Here is a 26,161-nt window from a genome sequence, read left to right on the forward strand (position 1 = left end):
TATATTTAATTTCAGAAGTACATAGCAAGTACGCAAGAGTTTAAAAGTACGTTAGGTACATTTTTTTTTTATTTGCCTTTATTTGATTTTTATATGAAAGCATTAGAGCATAAGTATAATGGATTACACTTCTTGAAGTGTTTTATTTTGACAGTGCACTCGGTCGTTGAACCTCTAACATAACCTATATAGGATAAAGTTTGCGTAAATTTCTGTATAATTACAATTTAATATTTCCACACCATCCAAGAAAATTCAAATTTCCGTTACTAAAATGGATTTCCAATATTATTTGAGAATAATTTATAGTATATAACCTTTTCGTTAAACCAGATCGTTCCTATAAAGTATAATCGACAAGGTCATATTTAAATGATAAAAAATATGTAAATATTTGTTTAGTGATAAAAAAAGAAGCTTTTAGGCTCACAACCTTGTGACCTATCTCGTAGTGTGTCACTAGAGTGACCTTCTCTTCTAATTTTATCAAGAAAATTAAAAGAATAATTAATTAATCACCGCTCTAGTATTCTCAAAATCATGAGCTTATGATATTTTGTTGTTAAATCAATGATGTAAATGAATTGTATGTGCTCTTAATAATGCTTGCTGAGTTTGGATGTATTACTGACTTTTGTCTTTCGCTAATAAACTGATAAATAAAATTTAATAACATTATTCAATCGCTATAATTCAATCATTCTTTATAACGAGTAATTGTTTTTTTTTTGTAAAGCTGAATTGAATAACTAGACCTAAATAAAATTACCTTTGGTTAAACGTCATTACGATAATATGAGGAATCAAATTATTATTTTTTTAAAATTATCTAACCGATAAATCTATATACTAGTTATATATTTAAGTAGTACATAGCTACGTCTAAAAACAAATATTTCAGAAAATATATTGTAATTTTGCCATTGATGTTTAGGTTGAGATACAAAAACGAAATAATCTAAATAGATTCCAATGAGATCTGCTAAATACGTTAAATGTGATAGTAATTTATAAAGTTTTCTTGAAAATTTTGGATTTTAATACTTTTTCTTGGGATACTTTTCAAGCATTGTTTTTCTTATCTATTTCGAGCCATCTGCTACATCAATTCACAAGTGCGCGATCACAAAATCATTTCTATTTTCATTTTTAGCACCTCCGAAAACATATATTGGGACACCAATATGTTTGAAATCCGAAAAGTTAAAATAAATCGATACACAAGCGGATCATAAAATCTATCATTTTTTCATTTTTCATTTTTCACCTCCGAATACATTTTAAAGACTATAATATGTTCGGGTAACCGCTAATAAGGTTAAAGAAATAGTTATCAGTTCTTTTCAAGAGCTAAAGATAGTTTTTAGTAGTCCATTTCAACCAGGTAATTTAGTAGTAAGATTTAGTGGTATTTAAAAGGCAATAACTAAATTAGTTTCATTTTTTAGTGAAAACAATTCTGACAACTATTTAGCTATTAGTTTGTACCTTCGTTAACTAAATATTAGCTAGCTAATGCCCAACTCTGCCTGCTTAGTATATCATATAATAGTCTTGTGGTAACTTAACGATAATAAAATACAAATTTTGTTAAGGATAGAAGTTATTAATAAATGTTATAGTGATAAATACAGGTTTATTTTAGCTGTGGTTAATTCACTTGGACATAATAGCGTGCAAATTTCAATAAATCAATATGAGACTGTCATACTAAAATTAAGATTGTCCTTGATAATGGCCGGATCGGTCGAAACGTTAGACATTCAGTATTATTATTATTAGTAAAACTACCCGTCTCAAACAAGATATATTTAAAATTATTATATTTCAGCCCTCTATAATTCCTCATGTATATTCTTCTTAATGTTGGAAGATTATTAGTTGTATGTATTTAGTGGAGGAAAAGTTTGCTCAACATAATACAAAAACTTTTTTTTGTACACTGACGTTTCCCTCAAATTTAAAGGGCTTCGTCAGGCCAGGACACAAAGAACTAAAAAAATATTGTGCAAATCATATAAAAATGATCAGTGTAAATTAAAATGAAATGGAATAATATAAGATGAACAGAAAAACGTATAAATAATAAATGCAGTAGTAAATAATAAGAATAAAACGCACAGGTGTAGTAATAAAATAAATAAATACAAGTAAAAATAGGAACAAATACAGCAGAAACCCGACCCATCTTTCTCCATTTTATTATTTTTCCCTAATCAGCCATAATCTCTTAGTGTCTTTCCTTTTTCATATCAAATACTATTGACAGCATAAAACTAGTTTTCCATTAAACATCATATGATTAATCATAGAAAATATGTTGAAAAATATATGAGCTTTTTTTCAGATTTCTTTTATTTTAGGAAAACTTTCTAAAAAATAATATCTAAAATGGAAGGACACAATTATGGTAGTACATCATGATGTACATCGATAAGAAAGGCTCCCACAATCATCCTCCCCCATCTAAGTCCTAGATTCTTTTCTGCGAAACCGCAAAAATGGGACAGCGGCATCTTTGATGATCCTTATTGTAAGATAAACCACCTTCCTGCCCCACTTGAGGCAGATTACCATCTTCTCCTGATGGTAAAAATAAATCATAAGGTAATATGCATATGATTAATTTCTATGAAGTCCTTTGTCAAACATTAAAAAACAAAACTTCCACCAAGTAGGCTTGAGTTTTGATAATTGAAAATTAGTACCTCTTAATTTAAATTTTAAAAAATTACTATTGAAATACGATCCACGTTGAATGGTTAGGTGCTTAATACAAAGAATATATTGAGGTCTTGAATATCTTGAGGTGGGTGACCCAACATGTTGAACCGCAAACTTAGGATTCGTGTCAGAAGCGTGCTGATTTAAATCCGCCCTGGGCAGTTTGACTTTATTTCGCAGTGGAATTTTGGAATAAATCTTGACTTTCTCACTCTAGCTAGAATTGGTTGGTGACCTGTGGGGCATCCCGTCTTTCTAGCCCCAAATTGGAGAGCATAAGGACGTTAAACTCCAAATAGAAAAAAAAATAGTCGGTCACCAGGGCCTGGTTTTTTTAATAAAGTACAAAGTAATATCATTAGTCTAGTAGTGTTTTTTTTTAAGTTTGTTAATTACCTTATTGACCCCTTCCTGGTCATTTCTGAAATATGAGAGGAGTTAGGTAACCGACCTAATCTAACCTTGATCTGAGGGTCAAGTATTTATAAACTGCAACTGAATGAAAGTCAACTCCCCCAGACTGGACTCGAATCGGTTCTTCTATAACTCTGGGCTTATTTAGACCGGTGACTCAACTCAAACGGCTCTTAATCTTGTGCTTTGTAGTGGGTACAATGTCGCTGCCTAGTACAATGCAGAAATCTACTTTTTTTTAAACCTCTATAACATCACTGATAGTCGTCCCCATTAATGAATAAAAAATACTAGTGCCTGTATTTTTTAGTTAGTATATTATATATGCAAGAAGTTTGAAAGTTTTACATAAAATACAACACAATACTTTTACAAAATTACTATATAAATATCACAGAATTCAATTTTTTAAAATTCATAATAGCCTTAGTAGAGCTTGGACTACTTGGAACTTTATTTATGGAAAATTCATTGCCTTATATTTTGCGAAGTCGTGATTAATCAAGTAAAAATTCAATGTTTTCACTAATCTAAACTGAATTCTCGACACTTTTAATTTATAAACAACATCCTTATTCATAGATGAGGCCACACTGTCAGATCTGTAGGTCAGATAAAAGTAGGTGTCTTTATTTATTATGGATTATAATTTTGTTTTCTTGTTTATTCATTTATTCACCTGACAAAGTCTTTACTCAATATTATTGGGAACCACAAGGATTTCGCATCCCTCCAGCCTCTTTTTTTTTAAGACACCCTTTGTGCTCCCTCCGAAGGAGTGGTTTGGTATTGATCGGGTACCACTCTATTATTTCAGTTCGTAGGACCGCCACAAAAATAAAAGTCAACCTCCCAGCATGTTCGAACTGGCGCCGCTAGGATTCCGAGGTTGTAAAGACATACGCTACATAGGGACTTTTCTCTATATTTTATAAGGGCACTATTTCCTTATAATTTACTAATATTATTAAAATTTTGAATAACCTAACCTATTAACGTAATAACAAACCTAGGCATGATTAATAGCTCAGGAATAGAATTTTTATATTACTGTTCTTCTGAACTCATTTTTTATAATACATTAACAGAAATTATGGTAATTTTGAAATTAATGCATTACTGTACCTGATTAACATATTAATGTTATTTCTTGCATCTTACAAAACACTTTGATTTTGTTAGTGTAGTGCAACCTCCTCAGTGTCACTTGATAAGCTATAATAACTACATTCTAATAATTATTCACATGAAAAGTACATTTCACGTCTATTAATATCCTTTAATTATTGTTTGAAAAACCCTAATGTTTCCTCCTATTAAATAGTTGAAATCTGATATAATTAATTCCTCTGAAACGATCAGGCTGTTGTGACATATGTGTTAGGCAATCCAAGAATTCCAGGTCACGTGACCTTGTAACCGTAAATGTAATCTAGATCCAATCTAGCGTGTGATAGTGCCATGAGGAAGATGGTGATAGTGCCTCCTTATAAACTGTTACATCTAAACAGAGACTTAAATTATATTTTAATCAATCTTTAATGACCTATTGTTAATTTACTTAGTTGCATGCGTTGTTATATTATCGCAGTTTTCCAATTTTTGCCAGTTTTTCAATGTTGCTCGACTTAACCAATTTTTTTTACTAAAGTCCCCTTTTCACATTTTTATTAAATGTTTCAAAAGTATCATCAACTCGAAGCTAATGCAAGGCTTTGGGCTTTCTTTTTGAAAAAAAAAAGAGTTCTTGCATAAGTAACAAATCAATTCGACTAGAGGGAAGTTGAGTTGCAAGATAATAACTAAAATGAGAAAAATCCCCAATAACCTTCTTATGAAACAACAGGAGAGAATTAACAAAATAATAAAGTCAATAGAAAATAAAATTTACTTTATTTATTTTACCTATTAAATAAACTATGCTTGCATAATCACCTCCGAGACTCAATTTCATCCAACACTCTGAGTGCTGATATCAAAACATGTTCAACTTTTCATTCTAATACTGTAAGGTAAATTTCAAATCATGTTTGAAATTTCACTTCGTGGTTAAATAAGAATTAGGAAATTCAAGCTTCAAAATAGCGGCTTTTCGATGTAGAACAGGCCGATCGAGTCTGGCACCCGGGACTGCTTTACAAACTCCGTAAATTCCTACCTCCTACATACTTTCTCATCATTCGTGCCTTTCTCATTGATAGATTTTTCCAAGTAAACCACAATGGTTCCTATTCATCCCTCTATTCTCAGTCCTCAAGGTAGTATCCTTGGTCCCATCCTCTACACCGTCTATACAGCTGACATTCCAACCAATCCTAACACTATCCTCACCACGTATGCCGATGACACATGTGTGCTCGCTGTTAATAATAATCCAATCCCATATCACAGCTCTCGAAGATTGGTCCCGTAATTGGAGGGTTAAATTCCAACAAATCCCATCAAATCACCTTTACCCTTCGTCGTAAACCTACTGACTGCCCTACAGTTTCATTTAACGATGTTACTCTTACCCCTGTCGAACAGATCCGCTACCTTGGACTACATTTGGACAAGCGATCAACCTGGAATCCTCACACCAGACTAAAAAGACAGGAAACTGCACGTCGATTTCGATTATTACAGCACTTACTAGACAAACGATCTAAAATCACTCCTTCCATTATAAACTCTCAAGCCCCTTAGTTTCTAATCTTGCATCCTCTTCCATTCCTGACAATCCTCCGAGGCGCCTGAAAAGAAGATGGCCACGAGACCACCTAATGTACAATGTCATTAGAGTGCTACCAATGGGTAGTTTCTCTACACGCCTGAAACACTCCAATTTAACTTAGATCAGATTTACTAAATTTATTATAATGTACAGTTGTAAATAGTAATAAATAAATAATAATAAAAAAAAAAGCGGCTTATTCGACACCACACTTGGTGAGACCTTTCTGAACCACTGGATACCATCCACTGAGAGCAGAATAGCAGAAGATGCTTAGAGATTGACAATTAATAAATGGGAAAATAATTCTAAATATGTTTAGAAAATAGTAAAAGGAATCTAATTGGAGGTAGAAAAAAGTCAGTGACAGAAAAAAATTGCAACTGCTGTAACAGATAATTCGGCATTCTAACATCAGTTATTCTCATTAGATGGCCTAACCATTTGAAGAGCACACAGATTTATTAAAAAAATTTTGAGTGGAGGGGGGAGAAAAAATGGCTTGAGATGCCTTTCCTTCTATTATCTTTGGGTTTTGTTTCCTTCCAGAAATAGTGACCTGACTTAAGTCGACTATAAGCAACTCTACATCTTTGACTACTATGCTGATTTCATCAGCTGACAGTACACGTTTGAATAAGGCAACTTTTGACATCTATTTGTTTTGTTTTTTTAGTGACTAATTAAGGAAGAGGCTAGAAAAATGACGAATATTACAAATAGATGTTTTGAGGTACAGCAGTTGTATTTATTTTTTTTCAAAAAGCTTTGCTGTGCTGAAACCGAAAATGAACTCCGTTTTCTTACATAATTTACAGAGTTTCTATAAATTCATGATATGTAATTCCAATTTTGTTGCATGACAATCAAGTAAATCTTCATAGCACCAGTTGTGTATTTTCAATCTATCAACTTTGAAATTTCACGGTACCAAAAGGACGTTAAAATATACCCAGTAATGCAAATCAAACTCTTCTAGCTCAATTTGTATTTGAAATATGGTGATCTATTTATAATTTTTTCAAATATACTTGAGTTTCTTTCCATTACCTTCAAATGCAGCCAATGTATTAGTTTACAGATGTTATCCAAATGAGAGAAGAACTGCCTTTCAAATGGTACAATATGTTAAAGTACAAATATGCACAGACAACTTTGTGTTTTATACTGCATTGAGGTATTCTTAAGCAAAGAAGTGAAGTAGGAATAAAAATTAAAGTACTATAACACAGAGAATTGTTCTTCTCTGACTTAAAGAACTATAGTTTTTCTTTAGCTGGTATGTCTACAAATATAATTAGCATCTACCGTTTTGTTTACTCATTGAGCGTATGTCATGCTCACTGGCATGAGGAAGAAAATTTTTTAAATTTAATTTTTACTCGTCAAGTAATGTTTTACATGAGATTTTGTTGATGATAATCGAGGACGATTTGTAAAGTTTGAAAGCAAACAAATATAACCAACTAAAGAAGAAATCGAATAAAATAGTGAATATGTAATAACGCAGAAAAAAAGGAAAAAACATCAATTAAGGAGATGTAACAAAACTATTTAATAGAAGATTATAAACATTATATACATTCTTTTGTGGGTCTTGAGGATCAGTCAATAATAAAACTTTGTAATAATACATATTTTGGCGACGTTTTGCAACTTCATTATTTGCATAGTCATGCCCTACAATGAGAAAAACAGTTTTTTAGAACATACACTCACTTCGAATAATTGTCACAAAACTAGAAGTACATAGTATAATCTCTGATTAATAAATATTACAATCAAGATATGGATTAATACTATAATTTCTTACAATTCTCAATTGCAGTGTGTTCAACATTATGATGCTGCCATCTTGACATTTGGAGAAGGAATGAAAATGTTTTTGAAATGAAAGGAAGATATGTGTGTTTAGGTTTCACAACATGTACTGCTTTATTATGGTTTATTTTTCAGTAGATAGTCAGTCTGTATATTTTGTCTGTTTCTATTTTATGTTGTTATTTGTGTCTTATTAGGTTAGAATAGCATAAATATAAATTTTGTGCAACTGATTTTTTATTAATAGTTTGATTCTTATGTTTTTTCTATTGTGGTCATTTCTTTTTTTTTAATAATTTATTTATTGATATTTACAACTGTGTAACTCCAAAAACATTTCTAAAGGAGAAGATCTCGAGGCCATCTTCTTTTCAGACGTCTAGGAGGATTATTAGGTAGTGAATGAGAAGCCAGGTTAGAAACGAGTTGGTTTGGATGGTTGGGAAGTTTATTATGGAAGGAACGGTATCTGGTTCTGGCCAAATTGGCAACATAGGGGACATTGAGGTCTGATGGATGATTTGATTTGTGACAAAGTAAGGAGCATTAAGGATTTTACGAAGGATTTTGGACTGTAAGGATTGGATTCGAGAGGAACTAGATGGTTTAGTGGAGCCCCATAGCTCAACTCCGTATGTCCAAATAGGCTTTATAGTAGTCATGTAGATCAGTCTTTTGTAATGGATTGGAAGTTTGGACCGTTTGTCTAGTAAATGTTGTAATAGTCGGAATCGACGAGCAGTTTCCTGTCTTTTCAGTCTTGTATGAGGATTCCATGTCAGTCGTTTGTCCAGATTTAGTCCTTAAAACAACAGGAATGAGTGGGATATTATTAAAAGATACTGTGGGGCAAGACGAAGGTTTACGATGAAGGGTAAATGTGATTTGGTGGGATTTATTGGAATTTATTTTAATCCTCCAGTTTTGGCACCATTCTTCGAGGGTGGTGATGTGGGATTCGGATACATCATTTCTTTTAAATTTTTTTTTTCCCGATGTATGATTTTTGGTGCATCAAATTTAAATTTATGTCTTGTTTGTCTATAACGTGTAGTGAGAACTGCTTGGTCAGGTTGTTTGTTATAGAGGTACAATTATAATCAGATACAAACGTAACTATAGCTCAGGTAAAAATACATTGAAAACAAAATATATTGCAAACTAATAACGAATTCACCGGCATCACCTAAATTATATTTATTAATAAAATCTACAATGAAGGAAAACCAGTTAGACCAACAGTTTCATTCCGAAATTCTCCAACATATGAGTTATCAAAATATCTAGCTGATATATTAAAACATATGTCCACTAATAAATATAATGTTAAGGATTCATTTGAATTTCATAAAAATATCACTAACATTAAAATTCCACAAGGGTACAAATTTGTTTCACTAGACGCCTCGTCACTGTTTTCTAATATACACATCCCAACAATAAAAAATATCATTTAAAACCAATAGAGCAAACTTGAAACACAAACAAATATTTACAAATTTAAATGAAATGATTACTATAGAAAAATATAAGAATCCAGCTATCAATAAAAAATCTGATGTACACAATTCAAGTTACTCTAATCTATTAAATACATAAGACACAATGAACAACATAAACAGGCAAAATATAAATAACAGACTGACTAAAAACCGGTTACATGTTGAAAAACCTATACCAACCTTACCTTCGTTTCAAAACCGATTCAGTTCTGGCCTAAATCTGAAGATAGTATGGCCACAATGTAGAAAATTGTAAGTAATGTTTTTTTAACAAATGTTTTAATTGTAATATTTATTAATCAGAAATTAAACTATGTAGGTTTAGTTTTATAGCAATGATTTGAAGAAAGTATTTGTTATAAAAATAAAAAACTGCTCTCATTTCAGGGCATGACTATCCAAACAATAAAGTTACGAAACGTCGTTTTATCATTGACTGATCCTCAAGACCCACCAAAAAATAAAATAAAATAACAATAAATATATATATATACATTCTGTTCCATTTTTTTCGTTAGGTCTGAATTATAATATATACAGTAATCTAGTAATTATCTCTCTATTATATAAAAACTTTTTTAGTGATCTCCGTGTAATATTTTGTTTCAAGTTGAAGTACAAATTAAAATGATGGGATGAAAACTTGAAATTTATTTTATTTTTTTCTTTCTTACACTAACTATATAGTAAAAAATACTACAATATGGACTGCAGAATACATTTAAATTACAGTTATACAATTTCACCAATGAGTTGTACCATTAAATGAACATTTGTATAATTAATTTGTAAAATAGGGATTTGTCCGCCCCTTGTATACAATAATAAAAAAATATATACTAGATCTCTAATGAAATAGAATATTCAAAATCTCAAAAATTATTTGACAATTCATTAAATGTACAGTTTATCTAAGAAGAAAATAGAACACAAATCAGAATTAATGACCTTACTTACCTATAGAATTGGCGTACATGTATAGATTAATCCTCGTTATACTTGGTGGCGACATTTAATGATAACATTGTAAAAACCTTCAATTTTGACGTTGTGCATAACTAACAAAAATATATGTGATATTTCCCTAATAAACAACTCCGTGGGAAATTGTGGTTTTCCCACAACGTACAAAGGTAATCTGAAAAACTGTGATATTAAATAGGGTGTCCTACCATGAAGCGAAAATTAATCAAAAGGTTAGTTGAAAATAATTCAAACTGTTCATATTTCGAACACGAGAGAAATAGTAATTAACTTGTAATTGTCGGGTAAACATAAAAAGATTAAGAAGGCTGGAATTACGACCCGCAATAGCTCACTTACTGATCCAAGATTAAGATATAGCCCTCATAAATATTTTATCTACTATCACCTTAGCAAATTGATTAAACCGAGGTCATATAAATCCCAACAGTGAGCTTTAATTGAACGTGGGATGTCTGAGAAACTCTCGGTTGAATTGCTTGTCTCCTGTTCTTCCTCATTTTCCGCCAGTAGTCAGTCTGTGAACATTCTTTGTTTGCAAAACGCTTCTTTGCTTGTGGCCGTTGTTCAATGTCTCACAGGAGTAAGACTGGTAGCAGCTATGGTGGCGGTGAATCTGAAAAATTACTACGCCATGGTCGAAAAGGTATCAAGTTTTCATAATCAGTGATTTAAAAGTAAATTTTTACTAAAGTTCTGTATATCTTTCATGAGCTAAGAAAGTGTTATATTTATCTTTATGGATATTTTTAATCCTTCTTACTATAAATTTAATTAAAATCGTCTACTAAATAAATTAATATTTTCTTCAGTTTTCGATTTTAGCTTTTTTTTCTCTCTCTCTTTTGAGACACGATCTTCGTTTTTAACTAAAATTAAAACACGCTAATTGTATACTGTAGAGAAGAAGATTAACTGTGATCAAGAATAAAACTATTTTGATCTACCCTTTAGCTCTCTTCAAATACTCTCAATTTAAAATCTCGGGAATTATCTTTATTATTTTTTTTGTATTTATTCCTTAGATTAATCGATTCATTTATAAGACACCCGAATGATAACCGAAAATTTCAGATAATGATTAATCATTCTGTATATACACAGTATTGTATATATGTGACAAGTTTTTTAAACTTATTATATTCGTCAGTATATTCTTTCTGTTTCATAGCAATTAATATGATAAGTCCATTTTAGTTATTATTAAAATATATAAGGTAATTAGAGCAAAAGTTGTGTTACTCATTTTGTCTTCATTATTTTTTTTTTAAATTAAATTTTATTTATTGATACGTATTACAATCTCCCATAACCTAGGACAACATGTAATAGTGGTAAATGATTGCATTTATACCTAAATAATATATTTAATAAAATCTTTGTATGTATATAAGCATAAGATACATAAAATGAACATAATCAAACTATATGCATGAAGGATGAAGGATAAAATAAAATAAGTAGAATTTTGAAGTAATGTAGCATTAAAATAAAAGTCATCAAAATTAATATTCATAAAAACATTCAGAAGTTTGATACGGAATGGAGACAACATGTCTCCCTAGCCTGGAAAAATTACTGAAAATAGAAAGAAGCATCCTGAGGATAATCTATATATAAGACCCGACCAGGAAATCTACAAGGAGATAAATGACCAGGAAACCGAAATAAGAATCAGAAGACAGGGATGGGCGCATGATGAGAATGGACCAAAAGAAACTCTTTGACAGAATCCGTGAATACAAGAGTGTAGAAGGATATGTGAAGCAAATGAGAGAAGAAACGAAAAAATTGGAAATAACAGACAAAGACAGAACAGTACGGAAAAAAATTTAAAGTAATCAATGTTCTTGCAGCAAATAAAGAAAAACTGAAGGGTTCTGCGTAGTCGGAAAAGAGGAAGCAAAGGCACGCAGAAATGATGAGAAGATACTGGGAGAGAAGAAAAGCAAATGAGAAGGGAAAAGTAGTGATATTTGGGTGGTCTTGAAAGGCCGTTTCATGAAAAAAAACAACATAATTATTTCATCAGTAAATGAGCGCATTAATGTTAAATGCTTTAAAATATTTGATATTTATAAGATTTTAAAATATATATGTTTGTGACTGGCTTGTAGTTTAAGAGAAACAGATATTGTTTCAAACTAAACAAATAATACTTCCCCTTAAGTTTTATATAACTCGAAACACCTAGTTGGACTTGGCACAAAATTGCTCATTTCCCAACTCATTTCTGAGTTTTAGTTGAAAAATGTTTTTCGTAATAGTATTATAACTGTTTTATAATAGTCTTTACACTTGCATTCATTTTTAAATACGTATATGGATATTATAGTAATTTAATTCTCTTCAGCATATTACAAATCAAACACATATATATTAAAAAAACATTAAACAAATATTACTGAAAGTTTACCTTATAACCTGACTCATTTATCTAAACGAATTAGTGATATGTTAGCTTGACAGGCCTTTTACGCCAAATATTTCAGTTTCCAGAATAAGATTTCATTTTGAAATTGTGAATTTCGCCATTTATTATTATTATTATTAATATAGTTTTTATAATCAAATTGATTTTATGGTGCCTTTAATAGTTATTATAACAATTTGATATTCTTGTAATAATTGATAATGCTTGGCTTATACTTGAATTTCATCTTATGTTTTCGTAAAATCATTTCTGAATTGAAATGATCTTCTTCTAGTTACAATTAATTTTCAACTTAACAAAAAAATTAATTCATGCATTGATTCTTTTTCTTTCCCTTTGCTTGTGAACAAAAGATCAAAACATTCTTAAAAAACAAACATGCTTAACACACATGTATAGCTACGCGTAGCCCGTCGCTATCTTGAGAACACTTTCTATAAACATTGTGCTCTAGTTCTTATTAACCTCCTTGGCACATAAACCGTAGTTAATGTTAGACTGAGCAAGCACAAGGTTGAGGGAGGCAAATCCTAATATAAACCATCCTTAATTAAGTTGCATAGATGAAAATTAAACTTTTTGCATTCCTATGTATGCTTAGTAATGAGGGGGAGCTCATAATTTAATGGGAATATAAAATGTATGCAAAACATTATAACATTTTCCTGTTATAAGGCTTCATCATTCGAGATATCTCTGACCTTCATATTGATTCCTAACAGTAGAATTAAACATAATCCACCGCATAATTATTATTTCTCTGAGATAAATAAATATTACAAAAAAAAATTAGAAAATACGAACCTTGCCAGTGACATAAACAAAAAGACATAACTTCGCATCAACTTTATCTACATAAAATTTTAAATTAATTTCGACTGACTTACTATAGTAGCCTGGTTTCCATACTGTATGTTGAACCATGGCAGTGACTCACTAATGTATTTCCTTTCCTACTCGTTCAAGATCAGTGCTAAATTGGTTGTCTGGCCTGATCATTCAAAATTAAAAATACGAATTTATTTTAATCTTTTTTTTTTTTTATTTTGTTATGTCAATAAATTTATAGCATTTTTTACCCAAAATATGTTACAGTACTTACTGAAAAATGTTTATAGTTCGTGTATTGGATATTTCTTTTATTTTTTTTTTTTTTATTTTTTTTTTTTTTTGTATATCTTTTTTTTATGATTATACCATGAATATGTAATGTAAATATGTCCGATTACGGATTGATAAGTACGCTGTGTCAGATAGCAACCTAATGTATTTAGGCAGCATATATGAATAAAGTATTTCTCTTTATTGCGATCCCAAACCTCAAAAGCCTTCTGAATACCCATCCCAATGAATACCCTACTGTTCTATCGCTTTGTTACCTATTATGGTTACAAAGCGATAGGTCTATAAAAACTAAGATACTAGACAAACGGTTTAAACTTCCAAACCATTACAGAAGACTGATCCACATGATTATTATAAGGCCTATCTGAACATAGGGAGTTGAGCTTTAGGGATCCAATAAACCATCGAATGGTCATCATTTCAATTGGAATCATGTCAGTATGTCACCTACAGCAAATTTACTTGTTGTATATATGTGTATACAGTTGTAAATAACAATAAATAAATTATTAAAAAAAAAAAAATTATTGGGAAACTATCATTACAACAAACCCACATACAAATCTTGTTATCTTTAATAGACCACAAAAGTATTAAAAAAAGTCAAGACAGAAGTATTGATGAAGTTTTTTTTTTTAATATATAATTTATATATTGTTAATTACAATAGTATAAAAATATATACAACAAGTAAATTTGCTGTAGGTGATATAATGACATGATACAAACATGTGCAGAATCTACCCATTGATAGAACTCCAATAACATTTCTAAATGAGAAGATTTCGAGGCCATCTTCTTTTCAGAAGCCTAGGAGGATTATTAGGTAATGAAGGAGAAACCAGGTTCGAAAAAAGTGGATTTGGGTGGTTGAGAAGTTTATCGTCAGTTTAAGGTTCTGGTATCAGATTCTGGCTAAATCGGCAACATTTAGAACATTGGGGTCCTAATGAATGACTTCATTTGTGACAAAGTATAGAGCACTAAGACTTTTACGAAGAATTTTGGGCTGTAAGGATTGGATACGGGGAGGAATTCGATGGTTTAGTGGATCCCTAAATTTCACCTCCCTATATTCTGATAGGCCTTATAATAATCATGTGGATCAGTCTTCTGTAATGGTTTGGAAGTTTAAACCGTTTGTCTAGTAAATGTTGTAATAGTCAGAATCGACGAACAGTTTCCTGTCTTTTCAGTCTTGTATGAGGATTCCATGTCAGTCGTTTGTCCCGATGTAGTCCTAAGAAACGGATCATTACTAAAGTTAAACCTAAAAACGTTTAGTGGATTGATATGAATATACTTGACTTATTACTCGCATTAATCAAAACAGTTAAGTCGTTTTCTCATACACACATATAATTAAATATTAGTTTTTCCTTCATACAGTTCATTTGCTTTTACCTATATGCCAAAACCATTTTTATATCAATGGAATATATTTGAACTAGATGGTACGAATTAAATTGAATTTGTCTATATTTTTCATAACGTATAAATTGGCTTTTAGAATAATTTTTTTTATTATTATTTTTTTTATTCATACCCTCCTCTAATGATTTTAGTGGGTATTTGGTACGTACATATAGGAGGTATGCTATATGTATAGCTGGGTGTTAGGATGTTGGCTGCCACTTTTTATTACAGTGTTAAAATATTGTTTTAAAACTTAAATTGGCGATATGGTTTATACGGGAAGATGCATAGATATGGGTGTATTATGTTATGAGTAAGGTACCTACTTTCTCGTTACGAGGCAGTCTATCAGAGTGAACATAAATCGGCCTTCCGGATTGTACGGCCCGTACCGTTGCAGTTATGATGCTGTCATCAAGTCCGGGGTCATGTCTCTGACGCAAAGGCTAAACTTGTCTCTCTTAGTACTTCCTTAACAATATCATTGCTTTATTTTTTTATTTTTTCACATGAAGTACTTATTTTTTTGCTAATTACTTTTATCTGAAGATTGTTTTAAAAGTTTCAACAATTATATTCTGCTCACTAAAAGTCACAAGAAATGTAATTTTTCCAAACAGTCTATTATATAGTCGAAAGCAGAGGTTTCAAGAATTGAGTTAAGTGGTCGAAATACTGTCATAAAGGGTTTAACGGTTCTTCAATCCAGACATATTTCAATATCTGACTGTCATAATCATTCTTGACAGTATAATTAAGTATAATCCACCATAAAATTAGTATTTCTTTAAGATAAATAAATATTACAAAAACAAAAATACGAACCTCGCCAGTGAAATTTAAGAAAAATTATATAACTTACTAAAAAAATAAACATTTTCATTATGAAATTTTAAATTAATTTTGACTGGCTTTCTTCTGCGGAACCATGATTTCCATGCCAGACTGACACATAAATGTATTTTCTTATCACGCAAAGTTAAAAATACATTTTTTTTTTCTAATGTTTATTTTTTAAGGTCAAGAAATTCATATAACTTTAATTTTTTTTTATTAAATGCTATTGTACTTGTTATTGATGTTATACATGTTATTGAAAAATGTTCATTGTTCGTATGTAGGAAATTTTTTTTTAATTATTATTGAGAAACTATGATAACTCACAAACAAATTTTGTTATCTTTTATGGGCCACAAAAGTATCATTTACAGAATTTTAAAAAAGTCAAGACAGTAGTATTAATAACATTTAACCTAAAACATGAAGATTATTGATTTATTATAAAGTCGCATTAATAAAAACGCGCGCACACACGTAGTTGTAAATTATAGTTCTTACTTCAAAAATTTTATTAATGTTACATATTTACCAAAAGTATTTTTAGAATGGAATACATATTAATAGATGGTACGACACTACTGTCCGTTATTTCTTATTAAATGTTGCTATAAAAAAAAAAGTGTATCTCGGGATCTAATTTACGTAAACAGCTTAATTAGGGCTCATATTTTAGCATATCACGAAGGGAAGAATTTTCTCAAAGTAGCGCCCTTCTGGCTTGCTATCCACCGTCCATTCCACTTCTGTATTGAGTCCTCTCGCAGTATTTTCTTCCATAAGTTAGGAGTCTCACCGATTCTCTCTCGGAGCTCCTCCGGCAGCGCTTGTAGTCCCTGCCTCTTAACTTCATATTTAAGGACATCCTCCCTGAGGATGAGGTCCAGGGGTATCGCTCCGGCCAGCACTTGCACCGCCTCATGTGACACCGTTCTGTATGTCTTCGTGACCCTCAGCAGAGCCAGTCTTTGTATGGTGGCCAGTCTTCTCTTCTGTGTCTGCGTGAGGTTTCGGCTCCACGCAGGGGATGCGTACCTCATAATTCCTAGGATCACACCTTTATATATGGTCATCGTTGCAGGGTATCTGAGGCCCCAAAATGCACCCCCTATCCTACTTAATCCATTAAGTGACAGGGTCACCCTGTCCTTTAGATACACCAGGTGAGAAGTGGCATCGAATCTTCTTCTTATCCTCACCCCAAGATATGTCACCTCCTCACTCGGCCTCACCCTCTCTCCTTGGATATTCAGGGTGATAGGACGAGCCCTGCCCATGGAGCCTCTTATGAGTATGGCTTGAGTCTTGGCTGCTGCCATACTCAACTTCCTCTTCACGCACCACTCTCCTACGAGACTGGCACACCTCTCCGCTTCTGTCTTTAGTCTGGATCTGCTGTTCTTGGCCACGATGACTGCCAGGTCGCGATTTTAAATAACTAACACTACCCTACTCAGCCGCATTTTACTCTCTTATCACCCATATTTTGATAGACTTTTAGACATGACTGATAAAATAAACTGTGTAATCACTATTAATAGTATTCATAATTACACTTTATTATATGATTTAATTTTATTTTAAGATTGATCTCGCTTAGTCTATAAAATCATTTCGGATTATCAAGACTCAATTCAAACTTAGAAAGGATTAAAGCGAAAAAGAAATTCTATGTACTTTGAATACAAATAAACTAGGTTTATATAAATGTTATAAAATTAAATATATATTTTAGCATCCTCCACGCCTGGCTGTCTTGGGCTACTGCATGCTGTTCTTTTGCATCTTTGTTGATTCTGTCTATCCATCTGGTTTTTGGCCTTTCACATTGTCTCGCACCAGTTATACTGGTATTCATTGTTGTGTAGAGGCATCCTGATGGATTGCTTCTAGCCACATGCCGCACCCATCTTGCCTTTATATCATGAGATATTAAGTGACCTGTCATTACAAGCAGCTCGCTGTTAGTTCGTCTCCCCCAGGAGCTAAGGCTGTGACCCAAGATCACTCCTGTAATTGTACGGAAGACTTTCCGTTCAAATCTCTCGATTCTGCCTTCTAGGGTACTTGTTAGAGCCCAAGTCTCCGAGCCGTATATCAGATCTGATTTATCACAGCCACTGCACACCATCAGCTTTAGATTTTAGAGATTTTTTCGGGATTTCTGTATTCTTGCAAAGAGAAGAAAGCTCTGTGTGGGTGTTGAAGTTTGTCATACGCTGGTCTATCTCAGTCCCTTGATCATTTATTAATGTTATTGAGGAGCCGAAATATTTAAAACTGTCTACTTTTTGAAACGATTTCCTATCTACGCAGACCATTTCCAGGATGAATTTTTCGGCCTGCAATCACAAAATTATAATGTAAATCATCAATAATAAAAAAAGTTTGACAGTAAAGATATTAAGTCTAATATTTTAAAGCTTGCTAATCACCGATTAGTTAGCACACTTCATAATATTTCTCAAAATCAATAACTACATAAAGTAATTCAAAAATATTTTAAACCTATAAAACTACCTGTAAAGCTATTATGCATATAACACACAATACATAATTTCGAAGATCTCGAGGTGAAAATGAACTTTCTCGAAAGGTAATGCTATGAGAAAAAAGATACTGAAAACACAACAGCCGTTATCTAACCATAGAATCTTTAAACAACCTTAGCACTATAATTGACCTCATTACCAAACTAAGGGAACAAACATTCAATAAAAAATAGAGTAGATTAAATACAAAGAAACACTCAATCCCAATGAATGACAATTGACGCTATTAAATGTTTGAACTATATATGATAAAAAACAAAATAAAGATTGATGCATCAATCCATTCAAAATTTGAATATTTTAAATTATAATTTGATTCATACAATAAAGCTAAAAACTAAGGTATTCCTGAATTGAATTTTTTTCAGTGTTGATTTTGAACTAAGATCTTGTCGTATCTTTAACCACCTTCTGTCCACCCAATTCTGGATGAATAACAATTGAAAGTTTCAAACTTTATATATTTTCTGTATTTAATGTATTAAATTTTCGTTTATTCTTGTAAATATGTATATTAGCAGAAATTGTACCTTTCCATTTATTATTTTTAGTTTAATTATATTTGATTTTTATCATTTTTGTTTTCTATTATTTATTATCCGAAGTGTTTGTCATCTTATATTTTATGATACGGCAAATGGTTTTACTTTATTTGTTCTATACTTATTTTATATGTTTTGTTAATTATTGTTATTCATTTTTATCTTTTCAAATTCATTATTTTATTATGTTTTATGACGTTTTATAATTTCATTCTTATTTTCCATTTCACTCAAAGGCTCTAACGCCTAATTTTGACGCCTGTATATTATTCTAAAGGGTTCAATCCCAGAATAAATAAAGTATATTATTACTAAGATCTTTTTCATAACAGATAAAAATTGTTCTACTAAGAATCCCAGTCAGTAAATATCGAAAAAATTTCATAGTAATTAATTAATAAAAAAAGTTTTTGACCTTGAATGTAAAAATATTATGATAAAATATACAAAACGTGCGTAGTATTATCCCTGACAGCTTTAGTATTCCGCCGTTATACCCAATATAAGCTTAATATTTGTGGAAATTATTATTACTCACATAAAAAAAAACTTTCTGTTTTAATTCTTAATGATATATAAACCTTTATACTTATGGCTTAATTTTTACATCAGTAAAGGAGTAGAAATTATTATTTTCAAATTATATATATTGCACCCGAAATTCCCGATATAAATCCAATTAGTCAAAAATAATTTAAACTATGACTTTGCGTCAATCCTCAAAATGTAAGCTCCTACTTGCCTATTTTAATTAACCATCAATAATATTGTAAGGAGTGGTTAATATGATATTTAGATGCATAAAAATGACTGTTTTGGAACATACTAAAAAATATATTATATAATATTGACGATAACTTCGCAGATATAAGTACTAATAGGGATATTACAACAATCAGGATTGGAAACTGCATAGTTTTCGGGGCGTCTGTAGTTCAGTTGGTTAGGCCTGGGTCTATCGTTCTGAGCACGAATCCTGAGGGCGTTCGTTTTATTCATTACGTGGCTGTGCCAGAAAATGAAAAACTTGACTCCCACCTTAGTAAAAATAGGTTGGACACCTGTAGTTAACTAGGCAAACTGATCGCTGTGGATTGCCTTAAAAAAAAAAAAAAATAATAAAAACTGCCTAGTTGGCAGTTTATAGAATTTGTTTGTTCCTGTTTTTAGGGTGCTTATTACGAATTGCAGGTTTTTTTTTTATAGAAAAATAAAAATATCTATTGAAAAGAAAAAAATGTCCTCAGAACTGGAAATAGCTTTTACTATATCTAGTCAAATACAAATAAATTATCTACAATACTGATTCTAATGATTTTTCTTTTAAATAATAACGCAAATTCGTTTGATCCTATACTCTCAATAATATTTTATGACTTATCCAACGTTCCAAGGTCCGGAGGTGATTATCAAGGAAACAACCTCAAATTATGATTAACATATAATTCAACTCACACATGACAACAATATTTCTTCTAACTTAGCTTATAATTGATTTTCCCAAGTCAACAATGTTTAAAATAAAAATATTTTCAAATTAATATTATAACAGTTTCCTTTGAAACTTTATAAAATAGCTATCTACTTACAAAAATATATACCCCTATTATAACAATTATTTTTCTTCTTTACAAACTAAACTGATTACCAATATTGTCGACAAAACCTACCTTCAACAGTTTTGGATTGTGTTATCCCCTAATTACTGGGCTTAATTTATTTAATTATTTTTAATCAATTTAATTAATACATTTTTATTTTCTACTTCTAAAAAAAGATTTTTTTTTTGTACTGTACTTTTTGAAGCGAGTTAAGTTAAAATCGTAAGACAGGATAGGTAGTCCGTCCATTAGGGAACCAGAAACAGGGTTTAACTAAAACGTTTAGGGTCAAAATGCTTAAATTCGTAATTAGCAACCCAAAAAACAAATGACAGCAATTTCCAGAGTATTTTCTGAAACTCTACGTTTCTTCTTTTAATTTCGGATCGAACTCGAACCATCCCCCCAAAAAAAATCATTTAAATCAAAGCTGTTTTATTTAATTTAACATAATAGAAACAATTATTAAAACGAATGGTTTTCAAAATATGAGAAAAAACTTAAACATTTTTTTCTATACTTCCTGAAAAATTCATTGACCTTCATAATCAAATTTTCATAATTTCTCGAATATATTCTACCGAAATTCCGTCTGACCCCTATTTAACCCGCGAGAGTTCTAATATATAGGGAATTCTTGTTTTATTTAATATAGATTGATGTATTTACAAAACTGCATGGTTTTCATCTTACAGGAAAAAAAACAAAAAATAGATTAGTTATTTTAGAATTTCAATATATTCTATTATTTATTTCATTAGTTTGATTACTATTATTATTAGCATATTGAACTCTGGTAGGAAGAGTGGCATTAGTAAAGAAAATGAGGGTCCAGGAAGATTCATTTGAAAGTTATGGGAATGTCACCGGGATTTTATCATTCTCATCCCACAGTAAAATGTTTCCTATCAGATAGCTTTATATCTGAGCATATTTAATTGTTAGGATAACATGTCTATCAACACATAATATTTTTACTGTAATAATTTTATTTCAAAAATTATCGATAAAAAACGATTTTTTTTTTTTTTTAGTACTTTAATAGTTGTATCTAAAAAAAACTATAAATTCTACCATAAAGGCTATTAACGTAAGTATTGAATAGTTTAGAAGAATAAGTGAAGCATTATTTTACAAGTAAGGAAAAACATTAAAAAAATATAATCAGTAATTTTTTTTATAAAGAATTATACTGGAAGCAGTATAAATTAAATGAAGAAAAAAACGATTCAACATCATTTTACAAACCAATAAAATAATATCAAAGCTTTATTAGTTGTAATGGTTTAGTTATACTTAGATGTAATCTACCTTCAACTTCAACAGTACTAACCGTCGTGAGAAAGAGCTAATAAATTTCTGAAATAGTTGAATCAAGTTTTATTTTATTGTCTTAGTAATTATTATTCACTTTATTTATTTATTTTTTTTAATGCTGAATGTCAAAAAATGTTAAAATTTATTTTCTAATAAATTATATTTGTAAATCGAAGGAGTTGGTAAGTTATATAATTTTTTTTCAATATAGAATTCGATTTTAATTATTTTTTTTAACATTAGATTAAACATCTAATTGTTTAATATGTTCTCAAGACGGCCATATTTGATACTTTAATTTGTTTTTAATGTCAACAATAATTGTTGCTCTCGATTGCTTGTAAAACTGATCGCTCATCATCCAAAACAATCTTATCAAGTAAAATAAGAAAGAGTGTTTGTTTCCTGACAGATATAGTTCATCATTGTGATACATATTTATGTCTTCCCAAAGGCGTATTTTATATTAAAAGAGAGGCTGTTATCTATATTGATAAAAATTTTCATTGTAACCAAATCAATAAAACAAAGACGTAATTCATGTTTTGATTTTAGTTTTTTTTTTTAATTTTTACGTCAATAAATTTTTTTTAATCTTTTTTTTATGATACTAAGATTAACTGATATTTTCATTCAGTAATAGATTGCGATAGAAATTGACAACAAACAGTTGTCGTCAAATGGATTTCACGAAAATAAAAGTTATCATAGTTCGTTCTTAAATTATGTTCTGATTCAATCAGAGATCATAATGAGCACGAACTATTCATAATTTCTAAACTTGATAAATACCTCTAATGGATCATATTTTAATTTGAGTCGTTTAATTGGATTCCGATACGTTTCTTCTCCTCATAATCTCTTGTATATGAATTTAAATAATATTAAATACTTAAATAATACTTAATACTAATAATACTTAAATACCAAATTACTGTCTTAAACACATAATGATATGAAAAAATATATTTCACTTAAACTTTTAGTTTTTTAGTCTTAGCTCTTGCAGCACCAAAAGCGAGATATCAAATTACTATTGAATAGAAGATCTGGTGCGGTGCGCCTATCACACAACTTGCACGTACCACACCTAATAACGTCCCCAAGCATGGGCGTAGGCAGGGGGGAGAGGCGCTTTTTGGCGGCAGTTTTTTTTTTTTTTTTTTGATACAACTATTAAAGTACTATAAAAAAAAACGTTTTCATGCCTATCGATAATTTTTGAAATAAAATTATTAGAGTAAAAATATCATTCGTTGATAGGCATATTACCCCATAAAATCTGATATAAAGCTATCTGATAAGAAACATTTTACTGTGGGATGAGAATGATAAAATCCCGGTAACATTGTCATAACTACCTACGCTCATGCCCCCAACTGTTGTATAGATTGGCGGGATCGTGTTGAAGTTATCGCTGTTTATGTGATTTTTCGGAAAAATAAATTTAAAATAAAAAAAGTCTGTGATGGAAACTAGTCAGGCAAGTGGACCTGGTGGTCCTTTTTGCCTACCCCTGGCAGCTACCAGAGTTACTGCCACGTACTTACAAATATGGGTTTGTCAAGATTCATTTCTCCGAACTACCGAGAAATAAATATTAGCTGCCTCAGGTGGAAATCGAACCCACAACGTTCTGAATTGGGCGCTCTGGGACCTACGCCCCAATCTGCACGTCCGACACATCCCTTCCGGACAACAAGAAAAGTTTTTATTTCCTTTAAACAAGCGAAAAAATAAATAAAAAGTTTTTATTTTCATAACTTAGATCCCAATGTGCATTCCAAACGTTCCAAAAGTCACAACCATAAAATCTTGACACGCTAGGGGAATTAAAATAAATTTCATAAAATCATTTTTAACCTTAATTGTAATCTTAACATAGTCCTTTAATAATGTGCCATTTCCTCTCTTAAAAATATCCGCTACACCGATATTGATGATATAGAAGATTAAAGAAACAGGGAACTGATTGTAGAATTCCATACCCATGGCGGTCCAAACTTCCAAATCATTATATAAGTTCATATACATTAATGTTATCTGACCTGTTTGAAACTATCAAATTCCTCCTGAATCAGACTCGTACAATCCAAAATCTAATGAAGAACCCCTAATGCTTCTTATTGTTATATATAACATTACTTTTTAAAAACCTCTAAAATTCTGTATGCCAAAATTATTTGTTCATTTTTTGTGAGCGCCCATTTTGCTATGGTGTGTCAGTCTATTTAGCATTTGACACAGATTTGTGTTAAATTCAATTGTTCCTTGGTTTTAAATATTCTCGATGGTTTAAACAAAATACATGCCAAACAACATAATATGTATAATATTTTCGGTTCAGTATGTGGACATTAAATTAAATTAAATCTCTATACTTAATTGTGAATAAATTTAAAAAAAAAGCGCCAAAATATTAATATTTTCAAAATTTTGTTTTAACATTAAATATAAAACTAAAACACATGTATAATTTTTTTTTGTTTTTTAATGTCTCTAAATATTACAAATCTTCTAAAACCAGACACTAGTCTTGTTAAAGTGTTAAACTGTAAAACAATTATGTAACTTTCTCGACATTTGATATTTTTTTCATCAACATTTTAAAAACTCATTTCATCCTCTGTGGTTTTATAGCCTTCATTGTACTTAGCGATGCGTTATTCATTCGTTTCTATTTCCTAGAAGTACAATAAGTTAATAAACTATTAATAAAAACTTAAAGGAAGTGAAGTTATTTTTACGTAAGAAGAAATGCGTTATCTCAAGAAGTCTGTCTAGTGCGGAGTACTGCAAATTTATTTGTAACTAACCAGTCATTTTTATTAATATATTTTTATTTGGGCTGAACTCTATATAAATACTCCAAGTGTAAAAATCGAGTTTTTTCTTTACCCAATATGCTCATTTTCACATAATTTCTAATACAGTTATTTTTATATTTCAGATCAAAGCTTTCAAAAATCATTGCTCATGAAAAGACAACCAGCCAGTATCGCAAGAAGACAGGCATTCAGGTAAGGAATTTTTATATATTAATTTATTGTTTAATATAAATATAACTACATCTATGATACAACAAATTGAAGGGACCATCTCCAAATCTGTTTTTTTTTAGATTTTGATTAAAGGTCAATTTTAATTTCCATGACTGCAGAGTTCTTTCTGAACAATTTTCAGGATAAAATACCCTTTAAAACTATTTTTAATGAATTAAAATTGACAATAAATTGAAATTTTATGTTTAAGTTCGTCAATCTCGGGCGATTGAGTAATGAGAATCTTAACACTTCCCACTCCTGCGCGTTGTGTGTTATTTCATGTCACTGGCCAACAGATGCCGCTGAAATCTCAATTATGACAACAAAAAAAATGGAGCATTATTGTATTTCCACTAGTATCTTAGATTGGATGAGTCGGAGTAAGACAATGTAACAATCAACAAGTTTGAAAATGATAAAAATTATTCAAAAAATCCATCCCTCCAATAACTATAAAGCTAATTGTATTTTTTTCGAAACTGCACTACTAAACAATTTGCGACACAATATTTTTCATTTTCATTCCCCAAGCCCTTCCGTATGTATATGATTAATCCTCATTGTAGTCCTTCCATATGTTCTAATCGATATTTTAAGTTGAAACATACACTTTGAAATTCATACGTACGTTTCATAATATGGAAAAAAATAAGATATGAGGGAGAAAAAGGATATGACAGTTGAACAGCAGTAATGTTAAGAAATGTTTGTCGATAAATGCAATTAATGTCAATAGTTGTGAAACGAAAGATACTATTATCTAATCTCGACATTATTTGCGAATGCCTCACAACAATGGATGCTCTCATTAACCTTTCCTCTCAAATAGGAAATAAATCGCCGTTCACCTCACAAAAGTAGTTTAAATACTTTTTTTTTATTTACTTATAAATTCAAAATGATGTATTTTCTCCTAAAATAACTAGCTATTACAATGTATCGAAGGTCATCGGATAGGGACGGTTGGGGGTTTTGTATCCGTTTGATAACCCATAGAACACGATTGCAAGGTATTCAGAATATTCGATGTATTTTTTAATTTATTCTGACTAATTATTAAACACAGTCTTTAATTTATTTTATTTGATATTTATAAATTAAGGTATTATAAGGTCAATTTGTATAAATATTGTCT

General features: G+C 30.6%; 1 protein-coding gene across 4 annotated transcripts in view; it reads left to right on the top strand.

The window, feature by feature from the left end:
• Window positions 1–26,161, top strand: part of LOC106690988 (uncharacterized) — an 83,023-nt gene that overhangs the window by 23,889 nt on the left and 32,973 nt on the right. For 3 of the 4 annotated variants that reach the window (XM_014436622.3, XM_014436620.3, XM_014436621.3), the window contains exon 3: window positions 24,933–25,002. In XM_014436622.3, coding sequence (XP_014292108.1) covers window positions 24,933–25,002 — 70 coding nt within the window. Of the gene's footprint in view, window positions 1–10,613; window positions 10,805–24,932; window positions 25,003–26,161 lie in introns of those variants that run through there. The other variant, XM_014436623.3, reaches the window with a different exon arrangement.

The sequence above is a fragment of the Halyomorpha halys genome, unplaced genomic scaffold (genome assembly GCF_000696795.3).
Source record: "Halyomorpha halys isolate HHAL.00 unplaced genomic scaffold, Hhal_1.1 Scaffold2019.1, whole genome shotgun sequence".
Taxonomy (NCBI): Eukaryota; Metazoa; Arthropoda; class Insecta; order Hemiptera; family Pentatomidae; genus Halyomorpha; species Halyomorpha halys.